This window comes from Oncorhynchus masou, chromosome 22 (assembly GCF_036934945.1).
Source record: "Oncorhynchus masou masou isolate Uvic2021 chromosome 22, UVic_Omas_1.1, whole genome shotgun sequence".
NCBI classification, from domain to species: domain Eukaryota; kingdom Metazoa; phylum Chordata; class Actinopteri; order Salmoniformes; family Salmonidae; genus Oncorhynchus; species Oncorhynchus masou.
The window spans coordinates 60,198,715-60,216,604 of NC_088233.1; the positions used below are offsets into that span (position 1 = coordinate 60,198,715).

The window sequence follows — 17,890 nt, forward strand, 5'->3', positions numbered from 1 at the left end:
CAAAAAGTTCTGGGACACTGTAAAGTCCATGGAGAATAAGAGCACCTCCTCACAGCTGTCCACTGCACTGAGGCTAGGAAACACTGTCACCACCGATGAATCCAATATAATTGAGAATTTCAAGAAGCATTTGTCTACTGCTGGCTATGCTTTCCACCTGGCTACCCCTACCACGGTCAACAGCCATGCACCCCCCCCCCACTGTTTTGCTTTATCTTGGCCAGATCGCAGTTGTAAATGAGAACTTGGTTTCAACTAGCCAACCTGGTTAAATAAAGGTTAAATAAAAAAATTGTTGTGGGATTTTTTTTTTGCTTTCATTTCTTTCATCACTTTCCCAGTGGGTCAGAAGTTTACATACACTCAATTAGTATTTGGTAACATTGCCTTTAAGGTGTTTAACTTGTTATGGCTGCAATCCCCCTATCGGAATAAGTGTCCTCAACAACCGCTGAATAGCATAGCGCTACATACAATAAATAGTACTATAAATATGTATATTCATGAAATCACAAGTGCAATATAGGAAAACATAGCTTAGTCTTTTGTTAATCCACCTGTCGTGTGAAATTATGCTTTACAGTGAAAGCGATCCAAGCGTTTGTGTAAGTTTATCGATTGCACGATAAAACATTAAGTACACTTAGCATCGGATAGCTCGATCACAAAAATCAGAAAAGCAATCAAATTAATTGTTTACCTTTGATGATCTTCGGATGTTTTCACTCACAAGACTCACAGTTACACAACAAATGTTCGTTTGTTCCATAAAAATGATTTTTATATCCAAAATACCTCAGTTTGTTTGTCGCGTTATGTTCAGAAACCCACAGGAAATAGCGGTCACGACAACGCAGACAAAAATTCCAAATAGTTTCCATAATGTCCACAGAAACATGTCAAACGTTTTTTATAATCAATCCTCAGGTTGTTTTTAAAATATATAATCAATAATATATCAACCGCAAATGTCTTTCACAGTAGGAGAGGGGAAAACAATGGCTGTCCAAATTCTGTTGCACACGCAACACTCATGTGACCACTTGACGCGATGTTATCGTTCTGGCTCATTTTTCTAAATAAAAGCCTGAAACTATGTCTGAAGACTGTTGACACCTTGCGGAAGCGATAGAAAAAGGAATCTGGTTCATATCCCTTTAAATTTGGATTTTCCTCAGGGTTTTGCCTGCAATATCAGTTCTGTTATATTCACAGACAATATTTTGACAGTTTTGGAAACTTTAGAGCGTTTTTCTATCCAATACTACTAATAATATGCATATATTAGCAACTGAGACTGAGGAACTGACCGTTTACAATGGGCACCTTTTCATCCAAGCTACTCAATACTGCCCCTGCAACCATATGAAGTTAACTTGTGCCAAGCATTTCAGGTAGCCTTCTACAAGCTTCCCACAATAAGTTGGGTGAATTTTTGTCCATTCCTCCTGACAATGCTGGTGGAACTGAGGCAGGTTCTTAGGCCTACTTGCTCGCACACGCTTTTTCAGTTCTACCCACTAATTTTCTATAGGATTGAGGTCAGGGCTTTGTGATGGCCACTCCAATACCTTGACTTTGTTGTCCTTAAACCATTTGAAAACAACTTTGGAATTATGCTTGTTGTCATTATCCATTTGGAAGACCTATTTGCGACCAAGCTTTAACTTCCTGACTGATGTCTTGAGATGTTGATTCAATATATCCACATAATTTTCATACCTCATGATGCCATCAATTTTGTGAAGTTTACCAGTCCCTCCTGCAGCAAAGCACCTCAAAACATTATGCTGCCACCACCGTGCTTCAGGGATGGGATGGTGTTCTTCGGCCAAACAGTTCTATTTTTGTTTTATCAGACCAGAGGACATTTCTCCAAAAAGTACACTGTTTTCCTCATGTGCAGTTGCAAACTGTAGTCTGGCTTTTTTATGGCGGTATTGGAGCAGTGGCTTCTTCCTTGCTGAGCAACCTTTCAGGTTATGTCGATATAGGACTCGTTTTTACTGTGGATATAGATACTTTTGTACCTGTTTCCTCCAGCATCTTCACAAGGTCCTTTGCTGTTGTTCTGGGATTGATTTGCATCTCTAGTAGACAGAATGCGTCTCCTTCCTGAGCGATATGACAGCTGCGTGTTCCCATGGTGTTCATACTTCCATACTATTATCTGTACAGATGAACGTGGTACCTTCAGGCATTTGGAAATTGCTCCCAAGGATGAACCAGTCTTGTGGAGGTCTACAATTTTTTTTCTGAGGTCTTGGCTGATTTCTGATGATTTCACCATGATATCAAGCAAATAAGCACTGAGTGTGAAGGTAGGCCTTGAAATACATCCACAGGTACACCTCCAATTGACTCAAATTATGTCAATTAGCCTATCAGAAGCTTCTAAAGCCATGACATAATTTTCAAAAATGTTCCAAGCTGTTTAAAGGCACAGAAAACTTAGTGTATGTAAACTTCTGACCCAATGGAATTGTGATACAGTGCATTATAAGTTAAATAATCTATCTGTAAACAATTGTTGGAAAAATTACTTGTCATGCACAAAGTATATGTCCTAATCGACTTGCTAAAACTATAGTTGGTTAATTAAAAACTTCTTAATGCTGAAATCCCGTTAACGGGCTCGATATGACAACAGCCAGTGAAAGTGCAGGGCGCTAAATTCAAACAACAGAAACATCATAATTAAAATTCCTCAAACATACAAGTACCATTTTAAAGATAAACTTGTTGTTAATCCCACCACAGTGTCCGATTTCAAAAAGGCTTTACAACGAACGCTTACCATGCGATTATGTTAGGTCAGCACCTAGCCTTAGAAAAACACAGCCATTTTTCCAGCCAAAGAGAGGAGTCACAAAAAGCAGAAATAGAGATACAATTAATCACTAACCTTTGATGATCTTCATCAGATGACACGCATAGGACTTCATTTTACACAATACATGTATGTTTTGTTCGATAAAGTTCATATTTATATCCAAAAAACTCAGTTTACATTGACGCCTTATGTTCAGTATTGTTTTACTTCCAAAACATCTGGTGATTTCGCAGGGAGCCACATCAATTTACAGAAATACTCATAATAAACATTGGTAAAAGTGTTTTCCTAGGTATTACAGATATACTTCTCCTTATGCAACCAGTGTGCCAGATTTCAAAAAAGCTTTACGGAAGTAGCACACTGCAATAATCTGAGTACAGCGCTCAGACACAAAAACAAGCCATACAGATACCAGTCATGTGGTGGAGTCAACAGAAGTCAGGAATAGCATTATAAATATTCACTTACCTTTGATAATCTTCATCAGAATGCACTCCCAGGAATCCCAGTTCCGCAATAAATGTTTGATTTGTTCGATAAAGTCCATAATTTATGTCTAAATACCTCGTTTTTGTTTGCGCTTTTCGTTCACAAATCCAAATTCATGAGGCATGAGCACTAGGTCCAGATTAAAAGTCAAAAGGTTCCGTTACAGTTCATAGAAAAATGTCAAACGATGTATGGAATCAATGTTTAGGAAGTTTTTAACATAAATCTTAATGATGTTCCAACTGGACAATTCCTTTGTTTTTAGAAATGCAGGTTCATGGAGGCTCATGGCCTTCTGCCAGACACCTGATTGAAACAGCTTTCATTCGCTCCCCCTTCACAGTAGAAGCCTGAAACAAGGTTCTAAAGACTGTTGACATCTAGTGGAAGCCTTAGGAAGTGCAATCTGACCAGATTTACACTGTATCTTGGATAGGCAAAGAGCTGAAAAACTTCCAACCTCAGATTTCCCACTTCCTGGTGGATTTTTTTCTCAGGTTTTTGCCTGCCATATGAATTCTGTTATACTCAGAGGCATCATTCAAACAGTTTAGAAACTTCAGAGTGTTTTCTATCCAAATCTACTAATAATATGCATATCTTAGCTTCTGGGCCTGAGTAGCAGGCAGTTTACTCTGGGCACCTTTTTCATCCAAGCTACTCAATACTTATGGCCCCCCAGCCATAAGAAGTTTTAACAAAAAAATTGTGGAGTGGTTGAAAAACAATTTTCAATTACTCCCATCTAAGGGTATGTGAACTTCTGACTTCAACTGTAATTCAAAACACCGCATAGTCCTATATATGAGCCCCCCCACAAAAAAAACTGATTTAAAATAATGATTGTGCCAATATACAATATATACACACGGCACATACATATTTGTTTAGACATAGATGTAATATGTCTTTGATATCTAATTGGTCTAGTCTATACTGCAAATTGAACAAACTCTAGTATTCGCCTTTGAATGTCGACTGTATTATTATGCAGACTGAAGCTGAAAAAAAATATGAATAATGTTGGAAAGAATATGCAAGGTCGGCAAGTCAGCTCACTCATGGGTGAACTTGTTTTGCTAGGCAGCAGGCGAAGACATGCAAGCAAAGTTGATCCAATCCGCATCAGTTTGGGGATAATCTAAGGGTCCTAAAGTGTAAACCCCACCCACCGAGAGCCAGTTACTTACAAAATAGTCATCCACTCTGCAGCACTTTTCCCAAGAATGTCCAAAATCGCTAACACTACCACCACCACCTCCTGATGAGGACGAACACCCCTGGCCGTATCTAAAATAAATGTTTTATTTTCTCAGAATGAAGGATTCATCCTAGCAAATGAAATGTCGGTTATGTTTACCTAAAGTTCAAGAAATACCAGCATTCAAGAACTCGCCGTTGAATCTAAAAAAACACATTGAGGTAAGTCTACTGTTAGCTTGCCAGCTAGCTGGAATAAAGTTAGCATGCTAGCTAATGATACTTATACTAGCATGCTAGCTAAAATGAGCTAACCTAGCTAGGTAGGCCACATTTGCTAATGCAACAAGCAGTGTTAGTTTATGCTAGCTAATCCTATACATAAATAGTTCCATTGCTAGTAGCTGGCTAAAATGTTTCCCCGGATTCAGAAACTTTGTTAGCTAATGCAATCTAACTAAACTAACATGAGTTAACTAGCTAAAGTTTTAGCAAGCATAAACTAGCTAGCTAGCTAGTTTGCGAATCTGGGCACATTTTAGTCAGCTAATGTTAGTATAGCTAAATACCTTTCCTCTAAACACCGCTGTCTAGCTAATGTTACCTTTCTAATTTTAGCTAACAACCACTAGCTTAGCTAGTTAGCAAGACAATATCTTACTTGTGTTAGTTGATAAAGTTGTTATTCTTACCTAGATAATTACTGTAGACTTAATTAAATGGTGTTCACAAACTCACTTATCTAATGTTGTTTATAGCTTTAAAATTTGGAATCTATACCTTAAGTATTTAGTGACGGTAGCTAAGTAACAGTCTTCCTGATTTCTTATTTTCCTTTTCTTAATATATCAGAGTACACCATCTTAAGAAATATGGAGAACTGACTGTAAACACTTTGAAGAGAAAACATGCCCCTCAGAATCCCTCCACCATCAAGCAGAGAACATTACTGGAGACAGTGTCTCAAAAATCCATCGATAAAGCTGTGGCGAAGTATGTGGTCCCAATCATTCACTGTTGTAGAACAAGAACCGTTCAGAGGGTTTGTCCAGGCTTGAGCATAACTCATAGATCATATCATTGCCGACACTGCGCTCCAGGATAGATGAAGCCTAAAAGGAAATGAAGAAGAAGGTGACTGAGGCCATGAGAAGTGGTGACCACTTCGCCACCACCACCGACTGCTGGTCTGCAAGAAGACGGAGCTTAATTGGTGTTTACAGCCCATTGGCTCGACCCTGACAGTCTGGCAGAAGCTTGCACACCTTTGATGTGCTGGCAGGTGCCCTAAATTACATCTATTCTGAGTTCGAAATCCAGGGTAAGAACTACAACAGACAACAGACAACTACAAAAGACAACTTCTTGAAAGCTTTTTTTTTCTTCCAACTATCAACTTGCTGATAACAAAACTTAACTGAATCAAGTTGTCCCTGAAGTAATGTAAGTCTCTGGTGGATGTGCTACAATTTGGACTTAAGAAACGCTTCAACCATATGTTTCAAGACCCTGAGCTGATGACAGCTGCAATCCTTCTCCCCGAATTCACAAATTCACAACAGAATGGTTAATGAACAATATGTTATTATTCATAAACAACTGTGTATAGTGTACATTTTGACACTTCAAAGATTTGAGAACCACCCATGTAAACTACAATCCTGACTTTGTGGTTCATTCCAATGGGTACAGTAGTCTACTTAGCCCTGTTTTTTGCTTTATATAGATGGTGGATGGGGATGTAGTCTCACAAAAATATAACTGCATTTCCATTGTCATCTCCCTGGTTTATCAGGAATGGACTACATCAAAAGTCCATCCCTAACTATAACAGCTTCCAAAAAGATAGAACTGCCAAATCGGGCAGAGTTGCAATCTACTGCAGAGAGAGCCTGCAGTTCTGTCTTATTATCCAGGTCTGTGCCCAAACAATTCGAGCGTCTACTTTTAAAAATCCAACTTTCCAGAAACAAGTCTCTCACCGCTGCCGCTTAACAATAGACCACAATAGACCATAACAATAGACCACTTCCAGCCCCCAGCTGTGCCCTGGACACCATATGTGAATTGATTGCCCCCCATCTATCTTCAGAGTTCGGACTGTTGGGTGACCTAAACTGGGATACGCTTAACACCCTGGCTGTCCTACAATCTAAACTAGATGCCTTCAATCTCACACAAATTATTAAGGAATTTACCAGGTACAACACTTAATCTGTAACCATGGGCACCTTCTTAGATATCATCCTGAACAACTTGCCCTCTAAATACACCTCTGCTGTCTTCAACCAGGATCTCAACGATCACTGCCTCATTGCCTGCGTGCGTGATGGGTCCGCGGTCAAACGACCACCCCTCATCACTGTCAAACGCTCAATTAAACACTTCAGCAAGCAGGCCTTTCTAATCAGGTATCCTGGAAGGATATTGACCTCATCCCGTCAGTAGAGGACACCTGGTTTCTCTTTAAAAGTGCTTTCCTCACCATCTTAAATAAGTATGTCCCATTCAAAAAAATGTAGAACTATGAACAGATATAACCCTTTGTTCACCCCAGACTTGACTGCCCTTGACCAGCACAAAAACTTCCTGTGGAGTTCTGCATTAGCATCAAATAGCCCCCACGATATGCACATTTTCAGGGGAGTCAGGAACCAATATTCTCAGTCAGTTAGGGAAGCACCAATTCCAAAATGTTTTGGGACATTGGGACATTGTAAAGGCCATAAGAGCACCCCTGCCAGCTACCCACTGCACTGAGGCTAGGAAACAATATCACCACCGATAAACGTACGATAATCGATCATTTCAATATGTATTTTTCTACGGCACTCCATGCTTTCCACATGGCTACCCCTATCCCGGACAACAGCTCAGCACCCCCCCTCCATTTCTCCATTACCCAAATCTAGACAGCTGCTGTTCTGAAAGAGCTGCATAATCTGGATCCCTACAAATCAGCTGGGCTAGACAATCTGGACCCTCTCTTTCTAAAATTATCTGCCGAAATTGTTGCAACCCCTAGTACTAGCCTGTTCAACCTCTCTTTTGTTTCTTCTGAGATCCCCAAAGATTGGAAACCTGCCGCGGTCATCCCCCTCCTCAAGTTGGGAGACACTCTAAACCCAAACTGTTATAGACATATATCCATTCTGCCCTGCCTTTCTAAAATCTCAGAAAGCCAAGTTAACAAACAGATCACTGACCATTTCGAATCCAATCGTACCTTCTCCACTATACAATCTGGTTTCTGAGCTGGTCATGGGTCAAGGTCCTACACTCTCAAGGTCCTAAACGATATCATAACCTCCATCGACAAAAGACAGTACTGTGCAGCCGTCTTCGACGTGGCCAATGCTTTTGATTCTGTCAATCACCACATTCTTATCGGCAGACTCAATAGCCTTGGTTTCTCAAAAGCCCACGATGTATGGATTCCAAGAGAAACTGTGATATTGAATTATTGTTTTGTACCGACAGCCTACTTACTCTTGTACAAAGTTTCCCTTCTGTTCTTTACTTCTGCCGCTGTAATGATAAGATAACCTATCATACAGTTATTTTTCTCTGTCTGCTCAAAGGACTAGCATTTGCTGTTTGCTTCTCTGCAGGTCACCTCTCTCCATGGAAGACCTCCAAACAGGTAAAACACCCCTATGTGTGTGTGTGTGTGTGTGTGTGTGTGTGTGTGTGTGTGTGTGTGTGTCTGTCTCCGTCTGTCTCTGTCCGTCTCGATCTGTATCTTTCTCTCTCTCTCTCTTTCTCTCTCTCTCTCTCTCCCCCTGTCTTTGTCCCTCTCTCTCATTTCAATTCAATTTAAGGGCTTTGTTGGCATGGGAAGCATGTGTTTGCATTGCCAAAGCAAGTGAAATAGATAAAAAACAAACGTTAAATAAACAATACAAAAATGTACAGTAAACAAATGTACAGTAGACATTACACTCACAAAAGTTCAAAAATAATAAAGACATTCCAAAGGTCTTATTATTTGCAAATAAATAAAGTACAAAAGGGAAACTATTTAAACATAAATATGAGTTGTATTTGCAGTTGTGTTTGATCTTCACTGGTTGCCCTTTTCTTGTGGCAACAGGTCACAAATCTTGCTGCTGTGATGGCACACGGTTGTGTTTCAACCAATAGATATGGGAGTTTATCAAAATTGGGTTTGTGGATCCCCTATCTGAGAAATATCTGAAGGAAATATGTGTCTCTAATATGGACATATATTTGGCAGGTTAGGAAGTGCAGCTCAGTTTCCAACTCATTTTGTGGGCAGTGTGCATAGTCAAAGTCAAAGCTTTCCTTAAGTTTGGGTCAGTCACATTGGTCAGGTTTTGTGCCACTGTGTACTCTCTGTGTAGTGCCAAATAGCATTCTAGTTTGCTCAGTTTTCTTGTTGATTATTTACAACGTGTCAAGGAATAATATTTTTTATTTTCCCATGCTTTGGTTGGGTATAATTGTATTGCTGTCCTGGGGCTGTGTGGGGTCTGTTTGTGTTTATGAGCAGAGCCCCAGGACCAGCTTGCTTAAGGGACTCTTCTCCCGGTGCATCTCTCTGTAGGTGATGGCTTTGTTATGGAAGGTTTGGGAATCACTTCCTTTTAATTGGTCGTAGAATTCAACAGCTATTTTCTGGATTTGAATAATTAGCGGGTATGTATAGTTTTTTGTGTGCTCTTGGGCAAGGGTGTCTAGAATTTGTGGATCTGGCAACTGGAACATTTTTGGAACACAATTATTTTTGTCTTACTGAGATGTACTGTCAATCAATCAATCAATCAAATGTACAGTTAAAGTCTGAAGTTTACATACACCTTAGCCAAATACATTTAAACTCCGTTTTTCACAATTCCTGACATTTAATCCTCGTAAAAATTCCCTGTCTTGGGTCAGGTAGGATCACCACTTTATTTTAAGAATGCGAAATGTCAGAATAATAGGAGAGAGAATGATATATTTCAGCTTTTATTTCTTTCATCACATTCACAGTCGGCCAGAAGTTTACATACTCAATTAGTATTTGGTAGTATTGTTTAACTTGGGTCAAATGTTTTGGGTAGCCTTCCACAAGCTTCCCACAATAAGTTGGGTGAATTTTGGCCCATTCCTTCTGACAGAGCTGGTGTTTCTGAGTCAGGTTTGTAGGCCTACTTGCTCGCACATGCTTTTCAGTTCTGCCCACAAATATTCAATATAGTTGAGGTCAGGGCTTTGTGATGGCCACTCCAAAACCTTGACTTTGTTGTCCTTAAGCAATGTTGCCACAACTTTGGAAGTATGCTTAAGGTCATTGTTTATTTGGAAGACCCATTTGCGACCAAGCTTTAACTTCTTATGGCTGCAGGGGCAGTATTGAGTAGCTTGGATGAAAGGTGCCCAGAGGTGCCCTGCTCCTCAGTCTCAGTTGGTACTATATGCATATTATTATTTGTATTGGATGAAAAACACTATGAAGTTTCTAAAACTGTTTGAATGATGTATGTGAGTATAACAAAACTCATGTGGCAGGCAAAAACCAGAGAAGAAATCCAAACAGGAAGTGAGAAATCTGAGGTTGGTATATTTCCATTCACCCCTATTGAATTCACATTGGGATATGAATGAAGTTGCACTTCCTAGGGCTTCCACTAGATGTCAAACGCCTTTAGAAACTTGAATGAGGCTTCTGCTGTGTTGTGGGACTGAATAAGAGCTGTCAGCTTACTGGCTGAGAGCCATTTCCTGGTCACACGCATTGCACATGATATCGACTTGCTTCTGTAGACACAAAGGAATTCTCCGGTTGGAACTTTATTGAAGATTTATAATAAAAATATCCTAATGATTGATTCTATAATTAGTTTGAAATGTTTCTTCGACCTGTAATATAACTTTTTGAAGTTTTGAAGTTTTTGTCCAAAGTTTTTGTCCAAACGATGTGTACCTAACGCTAACAAAAGCAACTACTTGGACATAAATAAGGGACATTATCGAACAAATCAAGCATTTATTGTGGAACTGCGATTCCTGGGAGTGCATTCTGATGAAGATCATCAAAGGTAAGGGAATATTTATCATGTCATTTCTGGTATCTGTTGACTCCAACATGGCAGCTAATTTGATACATTTTCTGAGCGCTGTCTCAGATTATTGCATGGTTTGCTTTTTCTGTAGTTTTTTTTAAATCTGACACAGCGGTTGCATTAAGGAGAGGTATATCTATAATTCCATGTGTATTATCATCTACATCTATGATGAGTATTTCTGTTGAATTGATGTGGCTATGCAAAATCACTGGATGTTTTTGGAACTAGTGAACGTAATGCTCCAATGTAAATTCAGATTTTTTTTACTTTATCAACAAAACATACATGTATTGTGTAACATGAAGTCCTATGAGTGTCATCTGATGAAGATCATCAAAGGTTAGTGATTCATTTTCTCTCTATTTGTGCTTTTTGAGACTGTTTTTCTGTGGCTTGGTGGTGACCTAACATCATCGTTTGTGGTGCCTTTGCCGTAAAGCCTAATGTATGTTTGAGGAATTTGAATTATGAGATTACTGTTGTTTTGAATTTGGTGCCCTGCACTTTCACTGGCTGTTGTCATATCATCTCGTTAATGGGATTGCAGCTAAGAAGTTTTAACTTCCTGACTGATATCTTAAGATGTTGCTTCAATATATCCACATATTTTTCCTTCCCTCATGATGCCATCTATTTTGTGAAGTGCACCATTCCCTCCTGCAGCAAATCACCCCCACAACATGATGCTGCCACCCCTGTGCTTCACAGTTGGGATGATGTCCTTCGGCTTGCAAGTCTCCTCCTTTTTCCTCCAAACATAACAATGGACGTTATGGCCAAACAGTTCTATTTTTGTTTCATCAGACCAAAGGACATTTCACCAAAAAGTATGATCTTTGTCCCCATGTGCAGTTGCAAACTGTAGTCTGGCTTTTTTTATGGCAGTTTTGGAGCAGTGGCTTCTTCTTTACTGAGCGGCCTTTCAGGTTATGTCGATATAGGACTCGCATCACTGTGGATATAGATACTTTGTACCTGTTTCCTCCAGCATCTTCACAAGGTCCTTTGCTGTTGTTCTAGGATTGATTTGCACTTTTCGCAACAAAATACATTAATCTCTAGGAGACCGAACACGTCTCTTTCCTGAGCGGTATAACGGCTGTGTGGTCCCATGGTGTTTATACATTCGTACTATTGTTTGTACAGATGAACATGGTACCTTCAGGCGTTTGGAAATTGCTCCAGAGGATGAACCAGACTTGTGGAGGTCTACCATTTTTTTGTCTTTGGTCTTCGCTGATTTATTTTGATTTTCCCATGATGTCAAGCAAAGAGGCGCTGAGTTTGAAGGTAGGCCTTGAAATACATCCACAGGTACACCTCCAATTCACTAAAATGATGTCAATTAGCCTATCAGAAGCTTCTAAATCCATGACATAATTTTCTGGAATTTTCCAAGCTGTTTAAAGGCACAGTCAACTAATTGTATGTAAACTTCTGACCCACTGGAATTGTGATACATAAGTGAAATAATCTGTCTGTAAATTCTTGGGTTAAAAATAACTTGTGTCTTGCACAAAGTAGATGTCCTAACCGACTTGCCAAAACTATAGTTTGTTAACAAGAAATTTGTGGCGTGGTTGAAAAACAAGTTTTAATGACTCTAACCTAAGTGTATGTAAACTTCTGACTTCAACTCTATTTATAAAGCCATTTTTACATCAGAAACCCAGCCCGAAAACCCCAAACAGCAAGCAATGCAGATGTAGAAGCACCATGGCTAGGAAAAACTCCCTAGAAAGGCAGGAACCTAGGAAGAAACCTACAGAGGAACCAGGCTCTGAGGTTTGGCCAGTCCTCTTCTGGCTGTGCCAGGTGGAGATTGTAACAGTACATGGCTATGTTCAAACGTTCATAGATGACCAGCAGGATCAAATAATAAAAATCACATTGGTAGTAGAAAGTGCAACAGAGGTTGCAACAGGTCAACACCTCAGGAGTAAATGTCATTTGGCTTTTCATAGCCGAGCATTCAGAGTTAGAGACAGCAGGTGCTGAAAGAGAGAGAGAGAGGGTTCCATAGCCGCAGGCAGAACAGTTGAAACTGACCAGGTGGACTGGGGACAGCAAGGAGTCATCAGTCCAGGTAGTCCTGAGGCATGGTCCCAGGGCTAAGGTCCTCCGGGAGGGGAGGGAGAGAGATAGAGAATTAAAGGGAGCATACTTAAATTCACAAATGACTCCAGATAAGACAGGAGAATTACACCAGATAAACTACAAACTATTGCAGCATAGACACTGGAGGCTGAGACAGGAGGGGTCAGGAGACACTGTGGCCCAATCCAATGATTCCCTGGGACAGGGCCAACCAGTCATATGACCTCACGCAATTTGCCGAAGCACAGCACAGCCACTATACCAAGAGAGGGATATCCACAAACCACCAATTTACTACACTGAGACAAGGCTGCGTATAGTCCACGAAGATCTCACCCACTGCACGAACCCGAACTGTCAGGGCCCAGGTCTGACACAATCTGTGCAGAAAATCTAGGTGCTGCTGTAGGCACTCCTAGGTTGGGTACAGAAGCACCAGATTGTCAGCAAACAGTAGACATTTTGACTTCAGATTCTAGTACTGTGAGGTTGGGTGCTGTAGACTGTTCTAGTGCCCTCGCCAATTTGTTTATATGTATGTTGAAGAGGGTGGGGCTTAAGCTTCATCCCTGTCTCACCCCACATAACTGTGGAAAGAAATTTGTGTTTTTTGCAAATTTGAACTGCACACTTGTTGTTTGTGTACATGGATTTTATGTTGTATGTTTTCCCCCAACACCACTTTCCATCAATGTGTATAGCAGACCAAGTCAAAAGTCAAAAGCTTTTTTGAAATCAACAAAGCATAAAAACACTTTGCCTTGGTTTTGGTTTGTTGCTTTGTCAATTCGGGTGAAAATGTGGTTTGTCGTACGGTAATTTTGTAAAAAGCCAATTTTACATTTGCTCAGTACAGTGCATTGTTTTCACTGAGGAAATTGGCGAGTCTGCTATTAATAATAATGCAGGGGATTTTCCCAAGGCTTCTGTTGACACATATCCCTGTTATTGGGGTCCAAATTGTCTCCACGTTTGTGGATTGAGGTGATCAGTCTTTTTTCCAAATATCGGGAAAGATGCCAGAGAGTTTAATTATAGAGTTTAATTATAGCCATTTGGAATTTGTGTATTTTTAAACTCTCTGCGCACCGAACCGTTTAGCGGGATTAAATTTGACAACATACGGTGATCGCTACATAAATAGTCATATTAAACATTAATGAAAATACAAGTGTCTCACATAGTTCGAAAGCCTAGAATCTTGCTAATCCAACCGCGTTGTCAGATTTAAAAAATGATTTATTGCGCAATAATACGCTGCGATTATCTGAGCACAGACCCCCATATCAAACTGCTTATTCAGCCAGCACTTGCGTAACAAAATCACAGATTGCATTGAAATAAATTGTTTACCTTTGAAGATCTTGCTCTGGTTGCAATCCCGAGGCTCATTGTTACACAATGAATGGTCTTTTGTTCGGTTAAATCCATTCTTTATAGCCTAACACGAAACATTTTGTTACCGCTTATCTCGTTGAATTTCGTGCCATTCAATTTTTGACGTAACATCCAACGTAAAATAGACAGACTTTCCCTGACTGTAACCAGTCATGTTTGGTTTCCTTGCAATCAACTGTTTGCTTGTAACACAACCAAATTTGATGGGTCATTTTGAGGGACGTATTGACCCGGAAAAAACGATTGGAAGACAACAAGTGACGAGCCCATTGTGCCTCAATTATATGACCACTGTCTCATTGATTGACTGTATTTTAACCCAATGACCCCTGATCGTCTTGAAATCTAACTGGGTAGATAGTCAATGAGCAGAGGTAAACGGCAATATCCCATGGTTCTTTGTTGTAAGACAAACCTTTCCATTGAACGCTGGCGTAAGGACCGTTCTTTCGCCATTGCCAATTCAACCGTGAAGGAGCGACGCTTATTACACACAGCAGTATTTCGGTGACTTGCATCTTCAGCTGTTTATTTATCCAACATCATGGTGAATAAGTCAAGGAAAGCTAATTCTAAGACTAGATAGACGAATGTTGAAACAATTTTAGAGGGAAGTGAGACAGACCTGCTTTTTGAAGACTCCATTTTGAAGACTTTGAAACTGAAGCATATTTTTTGAATGGAGAGGACATTGTTTAGGACTGGTAAGTTGCTCTCATGCTAATGCCGTTGTTTGAAATTAATATAAAATATTATTTGTGATTGTTTTTACATTTTACATAAACATATGTAATGAAATGGGTAAAGTACACGTTAGCTAGTCATTGTGAGTGAGGGTCTGTTTGTTTGTATGAGAACGACCATAGCCTATGTCTGTGTGTGTATATATACACTGCTCAAAAAAATAAAGGGAACATTTAAACAACACAATGTAACTCCAAGTCAATCACACTTCTGTAAAATCAAACTGTCCACTTAGGAAGCAACACTGATTGACAATAAATTTCACATGCTGTTGTGCAAATGGAATAGACAACAGGTGGAAATTATAGTCAATTAGCAAGACACCCCCAATAAAGGAGTGGTTCTGCAGGTGGGGACCACAGACCACTTCTCAGATCCTATGCTTCCTGGCTGATGTTTTGGTCACTTTTGAATGCTGGCGGTGCTTTCACTCTAGTGGTAGCATGAGACGAAGTCTACAACCCACACAACTGGCTCAGGTAGTGCAGCTCATCCAGGATGGAACATCAATGCGAGCTGTGGCAAGAAGGTTTGCTGTGTCTGTCAGCGTAGTGTCCAGAGCATGGAGGCGCTACCAGGAGACAGGCCAGTACATCAGGAGACGTGGAGGAGGCCGTAGGAGAGCAACAACCCAGCAGCAGGACCGCTACCTCCGCCTTTGAGCAAGGAGGAGCAGGAGGAGCACTGCCAGAGCCCTGCAAAATGACCTCCAGCAGGCCACAAATGTGCATGTGTCTGCTCAAACGGTCAGAAACAGACTCCATGAGGGTGGTATGAGGGCCCGACGTCCACAGATGGGAGTTGAGCTTACAGCCCAACACCGTGCAGGACATTTTTCATTTGCCAGAGAAAACCAAGATTGGCAAATTCGCCACTGGCGCCCTGTGCTCTTCACAGATGAAAGCAGGGTCACACTGAGCACATGTGACAGACGTGACAGTCTGGAGACGCCGTGGAGAATGTTCTGCTGCCTGCAACATCCTCCAGCATGACCGGTTGACGGTTGGTCAGTCATGGTGTGGGGTGGCATTTCTTTGGGGGGCCGCACAGCCCTCCATGTGCTCGCCAGAGGTAGCCTGACTGCCATTAGGTACTGAGATGAGATCCTCAGACCCCTTGTGAGACCATATGCTGTTGCGGTTGGCCTTGGGTTCCTCCTAATGCAAGACAATGCTAGACCTCATGTGGCTGGAGTGTGTCAGCAGTTCCTGCAAGAGGAAGGCATTGATGCTATGGACTGGCTCTCCCGTTCCCCAGACCTGAATCCAATTGAGCACATCTGGGACATCATGTCTCGCTCCATCCACCAACGCCACGTTGCACCACAGACTGTCCAGGAGTTGGCGGATGCTTTAGTCCAGGTCTGGGAGGAGATCCCTCAGGAGACCATCCACCACCTCATCAGGAGCATGCCCAGGCCTTGAAGGGAGGTCATACAGGCACGTGGAGGCCACACACACGACTGAGCCTCATTTTGACTTGTTTTAAGGACATTACATCAAAGTTGGATCACCCTGTAGTGTGGTTTTCCACTTTAATTTTGAGTGTGACTCAAAATCCAGACCTCCATGGGTTGATACATTTGATTTCCATTGATAATTTTTGTGTGATTTTGTTGTCAGCACATTCAACTATGTAAAGAAAAAAGTATTTAATAAGAATATTTCATTCATTCAGATCTAGGATGTGTAATTTTTGTGTTCCCTCTCTGGTATATATATAGATATAGATATATAGATATATCTATATCTATGCAAACCCATACATCTCGACACAGCCAGCATGCTTCCTCCAATCAGTCTATATTAGAGGGAGCATCAAGGAGCTTTCTGGCTACAGCACTACTGCACCAAGCCCTGTCCCTTCTGCTCCTGCCACAAGTGTTCATCTGCCCAAATATATTTGTGCAGGCATAGATGTGCCCAAGGGCACAGCATGGAGGCATTGCTGTGTTGTTTGCAAGATGAAGTCTCCCATCACATGCTCAGTGTGGTGACCCTCTGCTTTACATCAGAAAGAGACTGCTATGGCATCTGGAATCAGCAGCAGAGTTTTGGCAAAGTTGGTGGGGTTATATGGCAAAGTGGGTGGGGGCTATGGTCAGTATGTTATATCTGGAGTACTTTTCCTGTCTTATTCGGTGTCTTGTGTGAATTTAAGTCTGCTCTCTCTTTCTCTCTCCTTCTTTCTCTCGGAGGACCTGAGCCCTTGGACCATGCTTCAGGACTATACCTGCCATGCAGTCCCCAGTCCACCTGGGCTTGCTGCTGTTCAAGTTTCAACTGTTCTGCCTGCGGCTATGGAACCCTAAACTGTTCATTTTTACTCTTGAGGGGCTGTCCTGTTGCACCCTCTACAACCACTGTGATCTCCACCCGGCACAGCCAGAAGAGGAATGGCCACCCCTCATAGCCTGGTTCCTCTCTCGGTTTCTTCCTAGGTTTTTGCCTTTCGAGGGGGGTTTTCCTAGCCACCATGCTTCTACACCTGCATTGCTTGCTGTTTGGGGTTTTAGGCTGGGGCTATATAAATTGATTTGATTTGATAGAGGACTGATGGTCTTCCAAATATTGAAAGTGTGTAAATAGTTACCCATGTTATGTTGTAAATGTATATATTTTCATATATTTTTTTATCAATAATTTTTTTTCCCCCAATTTTTTATTTATTTTATTCATTTTTCTCATTTTTTGGGGGGGTGTGTTAGAATACCATTTTGCTATTTTGTATATAGTTATTTGTTTCAAAATGTATACCTTCACCAATTTGGCCACTTGGGTACATTTGGGATACTTGTGTGGGACACCTGGGTGACTTCATGATAAATGTCATGTAGCACACTCATTCTGAAACTTTGAACAAGTACTGTTGCCCTCTTATATTTTTCACTGAAATTGTCCCCATCATCCTATCTGAATGTTTGTTTTATCTTGTTCATTTTAAAGATGATGATACAAAAATAAGAATAAAAACGTATGGTTTTTTCCATTGTTTTATCTAAACCAGATCTATTGTGTTATATTCTCCTACATTCAATTCACATTTACAGAGTGTA

General features: G+C 40.8%; 1 protein-coding gene across 5 annotated transcripts in view; it reads left to right on the plus strand.

Moving 5' to 3' along the window:
- Positions 1-17,890, plus strand: part of LOC135509743 (membrane-associated guanylate kinase, WW and PDZ domain-containing protein 2-like) — a 314,746-nt gene that overhangs the window by 235,366 nt on the left and 61,490 nt on the right. For all 5 annotated transcript variants that reach the window (XM_064930644.1, XM_064930645.1, XM_064930647.1 and 2 more), the window contains exon 12: positions 8,137-8,168. In XM_064930644.1, the coding sequence (XP_064786716.1) occupies positions 8,137-8,168 (32 nt within the window). The remainder of the gene's footprint in view (positions 1-8,136; positions 8,169-17,890) is intronic.